At 43.4% G+C, this 16896-nt stretch overlaps 2 protein-coding genes across 7 annotated transcripts in view; both read right to left on the bottom strand.

The window, feature by feature from the left end:
• prdm16 (PR domain containing 16) overlaps positions 1–3970 on the bottom strand; it is a 109046-nt gene extending 105076 nt beyond the window's left edge. For 3 of the 6 annotated variants that reach the window (XM_053425523.1, XM_053425524.1, XM_053425529.1), the window contains exon 1: positions 3912–3970. The gene's annotated coding sequence lies outside the window, so the exon portion shown is untranslated. The remainder of the gene's footprint in view (positions 1–3911) is intronic. The other 3 variants (XM_053425522.1, XM_053425526.1, XM_053425525.1) reach the window with 2 other exon arrangements.
• The window catches only part of LOC128442031 (histone-lysine N-methyltransferase PRDM16), a 58769-nt gene continuing 45262 nt past the window's right edge, over positions 3390–16896 (bottom strand). Inside the window, exons 2-3 of the mRNA XM_053424199.1 lie at positions 3912–4384; positions 3390–3449 (exon numbers count right to left, since the gene is read on the bottom strand). Coding sequence (XP_053280174.1) covers positions 3390–3449; positions 3912–4384 — 533 coding nt within the window. The remainder of the gene's footprint in view (positions 3450–3911; positions 4385–16896) is intronic.

Below are 16896 nucleotides of genomic sequence, written 5' to 3'. Positions count from 1 at the left end.
GCACACACACACACATACATACACACGGTAGACCTAGGGCCCTGGCGTTCTATCATGTTGTGCAAAAGGGGGAGCATAATGGTTTTTAAATGGATGACTCTGTGCCGGCCCAGAGAGGGAGTCTGAGACAGAAGAGAATGGCCATGGCCTGCAGCAAAGCAGCTCTTATATTAAGCTGTCCGTCTCACTGAAATGAGTATGAGTTAACACCTCTTCCAGTTCCCGACGCCCCAGGACAGACAATAGTAGGCTTCCTCTCGCCGTTCCTCTTTCTTCTTTCCCTTCATTCCCACTCGTTCTCTGTCTCTCTTTTCATTATTCTCTCCAGCGAACTACACCGACCGCTCAGATATATCCAGAAAGCAACACATTGTTCGTCCACCATGAGATTGTTAGATCTGTTTGGCTTCGCTGGGAGACCGCAGTGCTTGCAAAGCCAATATAACGAGTTATTGCCAGCCTTAGTAAAAAATCCACAAAAATGCAGTCAATGTAGTTAAACCGTTTGGGTTTTAAGGGTACAACTGCAGATGGTGTATATCATTGTTGATTGGTGTATTGCGTTTGTAAGGATTTCATAGCTACAGTGCATGTGGAGTACAACCTTTGATTTCAAGATACTTCAATCAACATCAGCAGCTAACTGTGATTTATTGATTAATGAAACCACAGTTGAACACTTAATCTAATTTGGTTTCCCTGGAAAGAAGGACTGAGTTACAGTGCATTGTAAGACTTCTTGGTTTGATATGATCATATTTACACCTCCGATGACATCATCTCTCATAACAATTTCCCCTGTTTTGGCAGAGAACCAGCGTAACACACAGATTTCACAGAATGTCCGTGAACAGTGTTAAACTCCTACTGTGTTTCTGATGCTGTGAGAAATATGTTTTGTTTTTTGTACATCCTCTTTTCTTCCTCGATCCATCCCCATAAATCCTTGTTACGCTCTCATTTCTTTTAACATCTTTTTTCACTCAGCCATTCCTCTGTCGGTCCCTCGCCTGTCTATTTGTCTAAGACCAGAGGCAGTAGATGAGTGGAGGGGCAGATAGTTAAAGGGGGAGAGAAAAGGGGGTCCATGGGACTCCTAGGGGAGTCTGATGATGACTATCAACAGGCTGACTGTTATGACTATCTGTGATAAGAGTCTGGGAGAGGAGGGCCCCTGAAGGCTTCCAGCCCCAAACCAGTCTGGATATCTTAAAAAAATACTATAGCCTGAGCCAGAAACAGTCCTCTGACGACCTTACAGGAGGAAGAGGAGAAGACGGATCAATCGTTACCTTTAGACAAGTTGGAAGGCAAAGATCAAAGATTTTACCTCAAGAGAGGAGACTGAAGAAGTTCTGACAATCTCCTGCTGTGATGTTCAAGGTAAACTCCAGAAAATGTTGGACCCTACTGTGCGTACATTCTCCAGTTTTCATGTTCACTGCTATACTGATCTCAAATAATTGTATTTTGAAGATTTCACCAAATCGTGGCAAAGTGAGTCGGGAAATCTGACCTGTGTACATGTACATATTGTAAAGCACCTTACCAGGTGGCATATGGCCTAATATTTGTGATATGATTATCAAATGAGCAAAATTCCTTCAGAAGTGCATAAACAGTCGTTCCGGCTCAAAGTGGCCAAAAAACTAGAAGTGCAGAATGCTGAGTCTTACCCTTTTTGAGTCAGTATGTGCGTGTGTGTGTGTGTGTGTGAATGTATCTCTTTAGAGCTGAAGGTGGCCTTTTATTCCTACAAACGAAAGCTAAAGCGTCACTGATGAATATTCATTAATCGGGTGTCTGGGGAGAAAAAAGGAAGGAGGAGGAAAACTGAGAGAAAACATGAGAGCTACAGGGAGAGTGTAGCTTTTGGAGAGGCGCCCTTTGCACCCCGAATGGCTAGCCATAATATGAACTTTAAAAAGGAAAATGTTCGGCCTGGCACACAGCCACATAGCGTGTGCCTGTGTGCTCTAATCGCCTGCATGCTCCTACAACTGTTAAGAAGGAAACGGGATGAAAAAAGAAGCGAGGGCTTCGGTGGAAACCAGCAGCGGGGTTTCTCGAGACTGAACCTATTGAGGAAACCTTTTGAGATTCCTTTCAAATTTTTGTCAATGGCCGATTCATGAACATTATTTGCAATTCAGGTTTTTCCCAGAGATAGTAAGAGTAAATCTCAAGAGGAATTGAAAACAATCTGCCGTGTGGTTTGAAAATACAACTATTAATGTCCGTTTTTAACACCTTTGATTCTACACTTCCACTAATTGTAAACTAAATATCTCTCTTTTTATTTAACTTGAGAAAATTGGGTAACAACTTTTGTTATAATGTTAGTCACGTTGTCCTTGCTTTACAAGTAAACTTTAGGATTTTCTCTCATTAGTTTACATTCTCTATCAGACTTACATTAAACATATATATTTTCTTAAAACACCTCAGTTTATTAGTGTTTCCTGAAGGCATACATCCGTGTGCTTCTCCCTTTGAAACCTGATGAAATGTGTGATCTCATCCGCAATGTCATCGTTTTCAAGACAGTGACTGATGAAATACCATCGTGAATTGCTGAAATACTTGAAGAAAAGGAAAAAAATGCATTATGGAAAATGTAGTTTGTTCGTCTGTAATCTCTCTTAGTCTGCAAATCGTAGCATTTCAGACAATGGCTGACGATCTAACAATGAAAATAATAATGAAGAAGAGTCCCACCCTGACAATAAAAGTTAAATGTTTAAGCTATGAAATGTTAATTTTTTTTATTAATTTCATGTATCAGGCAGAGACTTTAGAGTTTTTGTAAACATTGGCAATAAGGTAAGCTCCTCACTATACTAGGTTTTAGGGGGTCGCTTTCAAACGACGCTTTGGTTTTAAATTGCTATTTAATTTGGAGCCTTTGGCCTTTAATAGGTTAGAATAGTGTTAGAAATCCTGAAATGGCCTGTCGGTCTTCTCGCAACTTGGTGAATCAGCTGATGTGGAATTTGAGCACGTCATGTCCTCTCAAACATGCCGTTCAAATGATTAACTCGTCCAAGTCCTTATTCCTTATTACATACAAAAGTAATCTGAGACCATGTGAAAGACCTGTCCCCTAAAAGTGAAGAGTCGAGGAGTCAGTGAAATGAAAAGCAGGCCAGTAGATTTCATCTCTGATTAGGCATCTTGAGAAAGAAAGAGGGAGAGAGAGAGAGAGAGAGAGAGAGAGAGAGAGAGAGAGAGAGAGAGAGAGAGGAAGAGGGATGGAGAGAGAGAGAGAAAGAGAGGTAGATCAGGAGATCCCTTTTTTTTCCTAATGAGCTTACTGAAGCAACTTCAATATCCTCTAATGTCATGTTGAAATGAAAATTAATAGTTCAATATGCAGCCACCGCATTGGGCTATACGCTTCTTCCATTTCCATATCGGATGGCGTGACCAAATGAGTGTGCTTGCTCGGACTGATGCCCAGAAAAGCTGATACCTCCACTAATCAGGCAGATTTTTCCATCTGACATCGCTGTGCTGCTGGAATTCTGGACGAGTGCGTTTTTGTATATGTGTGTGTGTGTGTGTGTGTGTGTGTGTGTGTGTCTGTCTGTGTGTGTTTGCAGGAGTCAAACATGAGGTCCCATCGTACAGGGGATGATATTGGAATGGGCGTCTTTACTGATGAAGAGATGGATTCCACTGAATAAAGACTGATGACTGGAATTGTGACAGCATGAATAAAACTTACCCTCTTCAGTGTTGCTTCATTGTTTCTATAACTCTCTATATATCAAAGCTTAAGGCTTCATTTGGTTTTGTGACACCAACAAAGCAAGTGGTCGGAATTGATGGACAGCCATGGTGAAATGAAAAGGGTAAAAGAAAAAAAAGGTAAATCAAAAACAAAGCACAGTAGCCTGGCTGATTCCTACCTCCCATCCAAAGGAGCTGTCTTTGCCCGTGGCCCCATGGTGCAGCGTGCTGTGCAGGCCAAACCTCTCGCCGGCACCAATGGGGCTCTTGGCCCACACGCCCAGGCCGGCACCGGGCACAGAGGACTCCCGCAGCTCCAGCTCGCCGGGAATGGGAATGTCATCAGGAATGTAGACGGGCGCCTCGTACGGCGAGCCCTCCTTGGGTGTGGTGAAGTCCTGGTCATTGCTGCTGCTGTTGCTGTTGTTGTGGAGGTGGTGGTGGTGGTGGGTGGCGTAGATGTGGGGGTGCAGCAGGTGGTGGTGGCTGTTGTTGTTCGGATGGGAGGGAGTCGGTGAGGGCAGGGGGGACATGTTGATGACGCCATCCTCCGTGTCGTCTTCTGGGCTGTCAGCGCCAATGCCACTGCCGGCCGCCAAACCGGGGAGGTCGGCCTCTGTGTCGTACATGCTGTCCACTGGCTCACTGTCATCTGATAAAAGACAAAGAGAGAAATAACTGTTAATACCTTAGGCAGGTGGAGGAGATGTAACATAACATAGTACTAAATGTCTTTGGACATCAAAACATTAACTTTCTTGCAACTCCAAATATTAATTTAAACCCCATATTCAGCACTTCCCATGACTTCTTGACCCCGAAACTGCCCACTTCGATTTCAAAACTTTTAAGCCGGGTGAAACCACACTGTGCAATGACGGGGTTTAGGGGGAACAGAACACCTTTCCATCTAATGGCCTTTAAAATGCAAACTTCACCGATTTTTTTTTTTTCACAGGCTGTCTGCGAGGAGCCAAACACACGAAGAGAAGGAGCTTCAGGCCGGCCAAGTCCTCGATGGGAAAAAATCTCTCATTTCCATCGGTCACTGCCGTCTGCCAGCACTCATTTCACAAATAAAGGATCCGTCTATCACTGACCTGGTTAACCTCATCACCTATCATTATTGTCATGTCCACAGACTGACAACATGATTGTGCCTGCGCTCCACGATCCCACTGGTTCCAACATGAGTGAAAATTATGATGGGAACCTTCAAGTGTGTGTATGTGTGTGGATACACATTGCATTTGGCTCATCCCATTTCTCCATGTTTTTTGTGGAGACGGCTCAGTGAGTGATATGAGGGGCCTGTGTGGGGTATTTGGGATTTTTCACAGGAGCAATATGTGTGTTCCCTATTTGAACATCAGTATGCACTAAATTGCACACTCTCATATATGCCAGATGTTTACATAAAGATCCATAATTTATTATCTGAGAAATCCACAAAAAGGTTGAAAAGTTATCTATCTCGCAATGTTAAAAAATTCAAATAAAAAGCCCCTTGCCCAGAATACAAATTTGAAAAGTTAAATCAAAAACCATCTAAAGAAAAATAAGATTACAAATGTGACCAGACCTCTGATGCGAGCTGAGTGGGATACATTTCAGTAAGTGCAGAAAAAGTTCAGAAGTTCAAGTCTCAGCCTGAGTCTGTTGTATATATTTGTTTGTGTGTGTTTGTCTGAGCACATCTTTGTCTGTTTCCTACTTTTCGTCTCTGGACGGATCGGGCTGTCTTTACTAAAGCACCACTGCAGTTTCACTATCTAAACACAGGGACTTGCAATCAGCGGGCTAACTAGGCCCAAAATTACAGCAGGAGTGGTTTCAATCAAGCGCTCTCTCTCTCTCGCTCTCTCTCTCTCTCTCCCTCTGCTAGCCTCCATCTCACCCGCTGCCAAACCTGCCACTGAGCGGCAACATTACATTAAAGAAATTCTGCTTGTTAGTACATGGCAGTTTGTTGGGTCACAGTGGAACTTTGTGGGTTTCATTTCAATAAAGCTTCATGAAAATGTAACTGCACATAATTAATTAGTTAAAAGATCAATTCATGTGTTTTATTTCAGTTTCACGTGCAAATTCATGTTTAAGATATACTTTTTGTATGTGCCTAGGCAAGGGGGGGGGCGGGGTTACACTGATTGATTGTAAATTGGAGAAAGATTGATTGAGCTAATCAAGGAGGCAAGGACATTAGGAAAAGAGCCATCGCTGAATCTATACAAAAGCACATTCATCGCACAATACGTGAGTTTTTTTGTTCTTTGATAAATATTTGGGTTTCTGCCCAGTGACAGATGTGGACTGTGAAAGCTGTTAAATTAACTGACATGTACGTTTTAAATGTGAAATGTGAAACTATGAAAGCATGCGACAGGGGCTTTTCAGCGGCTGGCAATCCTGCAGCCTGTCCATGCAGATCCGGGAAACTTATCATATAAAGCTGCAGCAGTAAAAAACTGCCTTTTTTATGACTGATTTTGCGTCATCCAGTGATTTTGACTGGAAAAGAACCTTTTTTTTTTAATAGTCACTGTTTCACAGGGGCTCAGACCATGCATGCAATTAAGCCTTGGAACGTGTGAGCCACAAGTAGCTTCCACTTTTCACAGATCAATTAAAGTTTTTATAACGCAGCCCTATCTGCTGCTCCCTCCCTGCACAATCAAAAGTGTTTTCAGGCTATTAAACACTTTTCTTTTCACTCACTTTCTCTCCTCACTCCCCGACTCTCACTGGCACTTGACCCATTCAGAGCAATTTTGACAAGCAGAAAGACAGCCCTGGAAAATCTATTAAATAGCATTTGGCTTTAAGAGCCTCTGAGCACACAAAAAAAAAAGAGCACAGATAACTACGTCAGATAATTGAGTAACAAGGACGAGGAGGGAAAAAATCTCCTTACTTTTAATGAACCAAACATCTTTTGTGAGACACATAAAGTAGTGAAGTGAGGCTGGAATGGCGTGGCTGTGTGATATTAAACAAGTCTAACTCTCAGTCATAACTTTGTTAATTCATTAAAAAAAAAGTTGCCTCGAGAGTAAACAGGGACATTTCTAGACGACTTGCCTTTAGAGACAAGCCCCCCCCCCGCTCTCCTCCCCTCTGTAATACAAGTTGAATATGTTCGACCAGCGCTGAAAAAAGTTGCAGATGAGAAAAGTAAGCAGGAAAATAATGAAAGGGGCCAGGAAGAGGAGGAGGCGAAGAGTCTAAAAACTGACGAGTGAGCTGCTTTTAAACAGCTGTATGTTAGCTCAGGGTCTCTAAAGACCCAGAAAAAGATGTTAGATTCATCTCCCCGAGGGCTTCTTAAAAAACACCAGAGCCAGATAGTGCCTTCCTCTCCCTGGTTCCTTATGTTGTTCTTTCTCTCTCTGTTCGTCTCACCATCTCTTTCTCTTTTACGGGGAGCTATTTATCCTGATTACATCAGGGGTCAATCATTAATTCGCACCTTGGGGGTCCGGGTGCTGGCTGCGGCTACAATGGGCTGCTTGTTCAGCGGCTGTTATTCCAGTGGAAAACTACGCTGCTCAACCTGAGAGCCGGGCCCAGGCCACATGAAGGCATCCCATTTATTTGATAAATTGTAAATGCGTGCCATAAACGGAGCTCTTTGCTTTGTACCATGGCTTGCAATAACAAAGATTCGGGGGCACGTATGAACAGATGCAGGCTATCGCACAAACACACATCTGTTTGCAACCGCAGGAGCTGTTACTGTACTCTAAACACATGTGCAAGAGATCAGATGGTGTTGTAGGTAAAGATGATATCTCATAATTACCGCGCGTCGCAGCGAAATTACAAGATGAGACACAGATACGACATTTATAGACAAAGAATTCTAAATTACAGCCTGTGTTTAACGATGGGAAATATTTCACAGGACGAGCCCAGAGAGAAAAAATGTCCAGCCATTAAGAAAGATCTGAATTTATGTCCTTTTGAGAGTCAAGTTTAAAAAAACAAAAATAGTAGAAAAATACTACAAAATAACGAAATGCTGATAACACAGTAATCAGCGTTGCCATGGCAAAATGACTTGACACGGTGCTGAAAATCAGCGGTTTAATCGAAGGGCCTTACAACAGGCAAATTGTTCTGTGGTTGTGTTTAATCAGAGCACTCTAGACTTAAATGCAGAAAGATAGAGATCTGGAGTCATTTTCTGCCGTCTGCCTGGACGCACACAAACACATGTGCCTTGTGGCTTATAGACTGAGCTGTATTGTCAACGCAGTCTGGGCAGAAAGAAACAACACTGACTCCATGCACCAATTCTCTCAAGGAGCCTATAAATAAATCATCAGATAGAAAACAGCCCAATTTCTCTCTGCAGAATAGGCAGTCATGCCTTCGTTGAAACAAATTGTAACTCCTTCTAACGTTGCATTTTCTTTTTTTCTTATAAATACAGGGATGTACATATTGTAAAGCACTGCCGACCACAGGGCAAAAATAGATGCCAACAATAGCTTGAGTATTCAAAGCCAGGTGTACGCTCGAGAGCAAGCAGCACAGTGGAGTCATGGCTATGGCTATGATAACACCAGGAAAAAAAGGGCTGGAAATAGGACGGGTGTGCCAACGATGGCCATCATAAAGCACACACGTCTTATTTCCCTCCCTGCCTCCCCTCTCCAACGCACACAGAGACTGTATCTGTGTCTGGCCGTAAATTGATCTGGTTCAGTTCAAAAGGAAAGTCAGCCACTGATGAAAAGAGAGTGTCCAGGGAAAAGGAGAAAGTATGCAAAATTCTGCACCGGCTCCAAATATGGGGAGAAAAGATCGTCTGGTGAAAGGGGGGGGAATGCAGGCAGAGGGAGAATGTGTTGACCATGACAGATATGAAAAATGGGTAGCTGGTTGAGCACTAAATGACCAAACATTTTGATGTGGGAACTCTGGGAATACATGTGTGAGAGTCTGAGGGGTGGTGTGGAAACCCCGAGCCTAATCTGCTGTTTGTGCCGCTATATTGGGTCAATATGGTCCCACTTAGTTTCATTATTGGGCCAAAGAGTGATATTGGTACCTGTTTCTCTGTAGTTAGAGGGTCTTTGATGATTCTCCACTAAAGAGCCTCAACACTGTGCTTTCAAACAAGGGGGGGGGGGGGGGGGGGGGGGGGGAGAGAGGCAGCTGCAAATTAAAGGTAGAGTCGCTGAGAGGTGAAGTATTGTACTGAAGTGTACTTTTCCACCGTACCGTATATTTAAAATGAAGTATAAATGGAAGCATGTGACGAGGGTAGCAGCCAAAGGAGGGCGTTCGGGGCAGAAGGTGCATTCGGCGCGCACGTTTGTTTGTGTGCGTGGTGGTCGCGAGGAAGTAATGAGTGAGCGATGGAGCCACAGTCAGCTACAATACCAGCAACGCTGTCCAAGGGAGAACGCCACACTGTTTCCCCTTGTAAAAGCACCGGGGAACATTTCCAAGCAACACTTTAAATTACAACATGGCTTCGGAGCAAGGAGGGGGAAAAAACAAGAGGAAGAAAGAAAGCAAGGAAGAAATGGAAAAGGTGAAATTAAATACAACAGGTTACCAAGTTTGTATTCCACACGTTCTTTGTGCCAGTTATACTGGATATTGTTGCTCACCAACATTCAGTTGTGTGTGTTTGCACTTGCACAGCCATCTTTGTGTGAAACATTTTAGACCACGACCTTTGACTGGATACCTGATATATCTGATACATGCAAGGGGGGGAGCTATAGCCTGCTCAATGTATCTATGTTAATTTAATTTAGTTATTTCTTATAGGCGATTTAAAAGATGTTAAATATTTGTATCCAACGAATATACTGGGATCTTAGAGAAACTCAAGTAATCAATCGTGGCTCCAGCATGTTTCTGGCTTACTGGCTGCTGATGGTTTCTGCTCAATTTATCATCTCTGTTTTCTTTCCCCTCACAACAACATTTTGAGTTGTGAACAAGTTTGATGTCTTTCATATGTTATATCTTCATAACACTACATGACCAGAGGAGCCTTGGATTGGGAACCCCTCCACCATTCTCCCTGGCCCATATCGGCCCAGTCAGCCCTTAACGTGGGACCCAGTTTACTTCCTCTCTGTTGTAGTGAAGAGTGAAAAAACAATAACTACTGCACTTTTGAACAATTGAACATTTCCACATAAAAACAAAGACAACACGATGGAATCTGGTAAACGAAGCTCAATAAGGAGCCGAGTGGAGATTTTGTGAGTTTTGATACGTGAGTGTGCACTTTTGTGTCTGTGTGTAGCGCCAATACAACAGGGCTGATGTATTGATGTGTTATTTGTGCTGAGCAGCCTAGAGGCATTCTGTCCTCCAATAATGTGTGTGTGTGTGTGTGTGTGTGTGTGTGCGTGTGAAAGTAAGAGAGAGAGAGCATGAGAGAAATTAACCTCCTAGGCAAATAGAGGACAGCAGGCGACCTCCTGCAGCTGACAGCATGTGTGTGTGTGTGTGTGTGTGTGTGTGTGTGTGTGTGTGGGTGTGTGTGTTTGTGTGTGTGTGTGTGTTTGTGTGTGTGTGTGTGTGTGTGTGTGCGCGGACATGCGTGTGGTGGCCCGGTGCTCCCAAGGGTCCCGGGGCCCAGGCTGCTGCAGACATTTATTAACAGGGCAGATTAATAGCACCAGGACAAAACATGTTCACAAACATGATAAATATTAAAAATAATCAATATTGAGTTACATTTGCCAAATTGAGTTGCAAACATCCCCCGGGGGGGGGAGAGAAGGAGAGGAGTGGGTGAGGGGTGGCTCGAACATGAGGATGGAAAAGAGAAAGGAGCAGGAGAAAAACAGGATGAACAGAGGAAGAGAAGGAGAAGTTCTCAGGGACTTTCTCTTTCCACAGTCACCACGTGCTCGCTCATTGTGGGAACTGTTGGGTTTCTATAATATTATAAGGTCTCAGCTCTACTGTGTAAAGTGAGTTGAGGCAACGCATGTTGTGATTTGGCGCCATGCAAACAAAACCATCATTGGTACTTGAAAACTGCGCACAAACATCACCAGGTGATGCAGCAAAGTCTGATGCATGAAGACATTCAAAAGTTATGAAAATTATTAAAATATCTCATTCCCACTGTTTTCTAATGGACTCCAAGGTGAGGCGTGTGGCTACTATAAATTAAATGTTAAACAAAGATGCCCTTTACAACTTAATTGCTACAATAAGGTGAACGGCTCCATTTGTACTACATAACATGACACCAAAGAACTCCTTCCACTGCAGCAGCAAACTACTGTACTCCTCCGTGTCTCTTTCTTTTTTCTCTTTTCATCTGAGTCCATGTGAATGCCTGCGTGTGTGTCCGTGTCCCAACACCCACTCCCGGTGCAGCTTCATTTAGCGAGCAGCTCGGGAGGCCAGGCAGCCGCAGCTAAGGGAGCGCCGAGGCAGACAGCGGGCAGAACAAACCCATCCATTCTTATTAACAAGGGAGGAGAGAGGGTGATCTTGTGTTAACGGGAGCGTGCACGTTTTTTTTTTTGCGCCACCTTTTGTGTTAGTGTTAGTCTCAGGTGTGAAATGTGAGGAAGGAGTCAAGTTTTTTTTTCTTCATTTGATTCAATAAGATGTCATGAAATTCTGATGAACTTATTGTTGCATCCACATGACCTATGTACCGCGAGTCTTAAAAACACTAAATGAAACATATTAACTATAGTGTAAATGTAATGTGCATTATATCTAATATGAGGATATATTTGATTGAGAGAAAATTCTTGTAATTTTACAACAAGGGGTAATTTTACAACAAGGGGTGCTACAGGGTTAAGTACAAAACATGATTTATTTTAGTTGATTGTAATTTTACTTTCCTTACCATTGTACAATTAACTAGTACTTTCAGACAGCAAGCCCTTGCAATATCTGCAGGCTATAGTGTTTGACTTTCTTATTTTTCTTTTGAAATTGCAGCACTCATGTGTGAGTGTGTGTGTGTGTGTGTGTGTGTATGTGTGTGTGTGTGTGTGTGTGTGTGCGCGCAACCTCCCAGCTTTTCTGTTCACTGTATACAGTAGCTGTCTGAGGTTGTACTGGTGTGTATGGAGGGATGTTGGTGTAGATTGAGGAGGGGATGTGGTGTGTGTGTGGGGGGGGGGGGGGGGGGGGGGGTTGATGCTATTCACCTCTGCCACTGGAAGCAGCCTACATCCATACATCAGTCTATTACTCTCCAACCTCGCTCCGCTCCGCTCCTCTCTTCTTCTCGCCTGCTCCCTCCAGTCATTAGCCAGTGAATTAACAACAATCCAGTGTGCTATTAATCACCCTGACAAAAGTGTTAGTATTGCCTGGCTAGGCTGACACGAGACCGCGGAGGATGAGGAGGAGGAGGAGGAGGAGGAGGAAAGGGGTTGTGGGGGACTATGGTTGGTGAGAGAGACAGAGAGAGAGAGAGAGAGAGAGAGAGGTGGCTGGCCGGGTCATGGGAGACTAGTGAGTCTGAACCGCAGGATAAGAGAAGAGAGAGAGAGGATGGAAAGGTGTAGTAAAGGAGAAGAAGATGCAGAGAAAAGAGGACTGTTTTATGTGAGTTGGCGAGGTTTAAAATTAAGACAGTAAACATAGTTCTGGTAAGAAATTAAATCCAATAACATGAATAGTAAATGCATATATCTACATTTTTCACTTTTCTAGCAATATTAACCATTCAAGCCTCATTAACACACACACACACACACACACACAAATACACACACTCAGGGTTCAGTATCTTTCCTAAGGACACTTTGGCATGAGTATTGGAGAAGCAAGGGATTGAACCAACACCCTTTTGGTTGGTGGACGCCCCGCTCGACCTCCTGGGCCACAGCCTCCCAAAAAATGGAATAAAAAAAGTATAAACTTATTGAATTTTAATATACTGTGTTTATAGAGTCTTTAGAGTTTTAGCCATTATTTGTGAATTTGTGTTTTACATGATTCCATAAATGTAACTTGGATAAAACTAAAATACGCCGACAGGAGGAGGAACAATCTAAACCATTAAAAAAAGCATCTATTCGTTAGAACAATAGTAAAAACTGTACGTCTGCCTTTTACCTCAACTCACAGCCGCAGAGAACATGACTTTACCTCCCACCAGCCCATCTACGACTCCCCCCACTTCTCCCAGAGTCAGACCACCTGCTGGGAGGCCTGAGCAGTGGACGTCAGGTGGGTCGCGGCCGTCACACAGTCCCATGTCATCAGGCTGTCACAGTGAATGGAGCTGACATGGGAGATATGCTAATCCACTTAGCTTCAAACTCAGCCAGGAGGCCGGTGCACAGTGCGACCTCGAATCGCAACGAGCAGAACACACACACACGGGAACACACACATGCACACCTAACTCAGACACATTAAGCCATTAAACGCTGAACTTTCCAGAATACCTATATAAGATTAAATCAGATGGAGCTTGAATATTTCCTGTGCAGATATTCAGCTGCTGTTCAATACATTACAAATTACATTTTACAAAATAAATAGGCTACAGGTAAAGATGATGAATTAAGCTTTCAATGTTCAGCTTTACAGATGAAGTGATGATCAGTCACATGAAAGAGAGATGAATCATTTAATTGCTTTGCTAGTTGATCACGCAGCAGTTTTCCAAATGTGAGAAGGCCCGCATCCATTTTGTACTTGAGAAGTAGACTATTGGAAACTATTTTAATAACTATACTAATTTTATTAACTGCAAAGTTATAAACCGCAAAATGCAAAGTCGTCTTATGTCTTCTCTCATGTGTGGATATCAAATGTCCTACATTGATCAGAAAAAAGAAGCAATATAAAGACATGAACCTTCATTTTTGGAAAAGATGTGTCAGATTAAATCTAAAGATAAAATCAACACCCTAAGAAATGCATTAGCAGCATATACAGAGTTGAATATCTTTATTAAATATAGCTATATATGCCGATTTTGTGATCATATCAACTAATCTAAACTTTATTTAGTCCATAGGTAAAATATCAAAAGGTTGAGAATTACAATACAGTAAATTATTGCACACACACACACACACACACACACACAGACACAGACACACACAGACTATGCACCAAAGTGATCAAAGTAAGCCAGCAAGCAGCTAGGTGTCAGAGTTCAAAACTATTGCGCCACTCAGCCAGATGATATCTCAAACCGATCCATCGTATATCCCGACCATGACTTCCCCTATTAGGAGCTGTGTCGGTCCTATTACTAATCTGCTCACTATCCCACAGAAACAGGAAGGAAGAGAGGGAAACAGATGGGAAGGCAGGAGAATGGCGAGCGAGGGACACAATGCTCACGGCTCCCTTCCTCCTCCTCGTCCTCTCTCCCTCCGTCTCCCCTCTCTGCTCCGCTCGCTCGCTCTCGCGCTGTCCGTGGAGCTAGAGGGAGCGGAGTCTCACAATCAGTCTGACAATACTGTATACAAGTGGTGGTGAACAATGGAGGCCAACCACAAAGAATTCTGGGAACAGGGGCACAGCCTTCTTCTCCTTTGGGTGGCTCCCGCATGCCGGACCCATCGATACACATCGGCCTGCTGAGACTGGACGGTGCCAGAGACAGAGAGAGAGACAGAGTGAGAGAGAGAGAGAGAGAGAGAGAGAGGAGAGAGAGAGAGAGAGAGAGAGAGAGAGAGAGGAGAGATAGAGAGAGAGAGAGAGAGAGAGAGAATATGAAGCTGCCACATGAAGGCTGCATCGCGCAAATCTATTTGTGTGTGTATGCTTATGTGGACATTTTAATAATCAAACAGTTTCCAAAATTTGGTGCATGTGCATGTGCACACATACACATGTCAAAAGATACACACACACTTTAAATCACACCCACACACAGGTTGAGTGTCAATTCTTCCCATAATTAGGCCACTTAATTAACACCCAAAGAACCAGAGTGAACCGAGGAAAAGAATGAGGTGCGTGCCGCGGCTGGTGTGTGTGTGTGTGTGTGCGTGCTTGCGTGTGCGTGTGTGGTTGAGTGGTTCGGCAACACAATGCGAAGCCAGCAAAAATAAGTGCAAAAGTATTTCCCATTGGATGAAGAAAATACTGAAACAAGAGGACAGAAAGATACTGCAATTTTAAGAGTTAATAAGAGAGAGAGTGAGAGAGAGAGAGAGAGAGAGAGAGAGAGAGAGAGAGGCAATTTTTCCCTCTCCTCTTTAAGTGAGCAGGGTGTGGGGTGAATGCGGGTCCATTTGGAAATAATTGGCTGGTAATTAGGTGGGGGTCGACAGGTCGATTTGGGAACAAATGGCTGTCTTTAGCTCAGGTGGCCCTCCACGTGAGATAATGGGACCTATACGTCCCACCCCTCCCTCCCTTTCCATGTCCCTCTCCTCCTTTCCTCTATCTGCTTCTCCTCCACTGTCCTCTCCGTTCCCATTCTCAAACAATACGAACACTAACCTTCTCTTTTCCGTTAAACAAGCAGCAGAGCACTGGGTACTGTACTGTAGCTTCAGGGCAAAGGAAGAGGGCGGAGGATTGGAAAGACTCAGAGGATCATGGAGGAGTCAAAGGAAAGATAATTAACACAATTAATGTGATGCACTGTACATATAAAAACGGTAATTTATTTTTCCTCTTCAAACTTATTACACATTGATTCAGATGCAATGGTGTATCCTGCCTGCTGTCCGCGTGTTTCCCCAGACAAACGACTCAGCATCCTATCATTAACAGGATGTGGTTACTTACAAGCCCCCCTCCTCTTGTATCACTTAGCATATATTTGCCTCTATTCCACTTGAAAAGGTGATAATAACCACGCCTGCTTTGATTGGCCTTTGGAATATTTTCTTAAAAAGGTTGCACTGGAAAAGTAACATTTCATCTCTTTAATAATCGTCCCACAAACCAGCGAGAAACATCGTCAACTTCTGTCTATTTTAGCAGATTTCTCAGCAGCAGCTCTGTTGGTTATATGGAGACTGTACTGAAATCTTACGGAATTATTATGCGACTTATTGTAATCCAAAATCGACTGTGCATGCTTGACTTTAGCTGCAGGACTGTTCAGAAACTCTTTCTTTTGAATAAGAATCAGCAGCATCCAGTGCACAGCCCTGCGCCAATGATGGAGTGGAAGTGTCCCAGTTTACGGACCCCTGAGTTTTACTTTTGTGCCGCTAGTTTTACTTAAAGGTCCACTGTGTAGGACTTCAGGACAAATGGAAAATTATAGATATAATTATGGTTTTAGCTTTAATACCCGGAAAGAAAGGTTGTGTTTCCATTAACTTAAAGTGAGCACTTTATATCTACCTTTCATGGAGACTGCCATGTTTTGCTACAGGGTCAAGATCAGCATATACAATTGTCACAGCTACAGGAAACAATAAAAAATGCCACTAGGTGATGCCTTACGATAAATGTAACCGTGGATCGTACAAAAGCTGCTCGCAAAGATGTACTAAAGTGTTGGTAGACAGTCTCTACTGGGTTGTAGAAGCGCAATGAGAGAGTAAAGTAAGAATACATGTTATATCACACAAAACAAGTTTGAACTGACATTCTAACAAGACAACAGAAAATACTGTTGGTGCATTCATAACTCTTTTCCCAAAAAAATTTCAGACACAAATATTCACAGACATGAAGGAAACGTAAGTACAAATGATCCCGCACTTAAATAGTGTGGTTTTGTATTTTCGCCCGCCCCCCAAACTGCTGGCTCTCTCACTTGCTCGCTCTCTCTCTCTCACTCTTTCTCTCTCTCTCTCTCGGTCTCCCATCCTCCCATTCAGCCAGAGTCTTGTTTGGCTTCCTGCTGTTTGTGTCCAGACACGGCCTTGATTTGAATACTGATTCCCCATTGATAGGCCTGCACTTCCGATCTAATTAACTTGTTTTGTCTTTGGCTAAATGGAAACGTCCGAGGGAGGGTGAGAGCAACAGAGAGGGGGGGGGGGGGGGGGGGGGGGGAGGAGAGAAAAGAGGAGCGACACCAAACAGACGCGCTGTAAATAACAACAAGTAAATACAAACAGGACGGAGGTTAAGGAAGGACATGTTTAAAAAAAAAAAACTCATTGTGTGCACATCTAAAGGATCGCATCTGCCTCAAGGATACACATTCATCAATGAATTGAATCACTGAACGTAAGAGACCAAACACAGGCAGGGAGCTCTGCAGTCAGG

Source organism: Pleuronectes platessa, chromosome 6 (genome assembly GCF_947347685.1).
Source record: "Pleuronectes platessa chromosome 6, fPlePla1.1, whole genome shotgun sequence".
Lineage (NCBI taxonomy): Eukaryota > Metazoa > Chordata > Actinopteri > Pleuronectiformes > Pleuronectidae > Pleuronectes > Pleuronectes platessa.
This window is presented reverse-complemented; position numbering and strand designations above follow the sequence as displayed.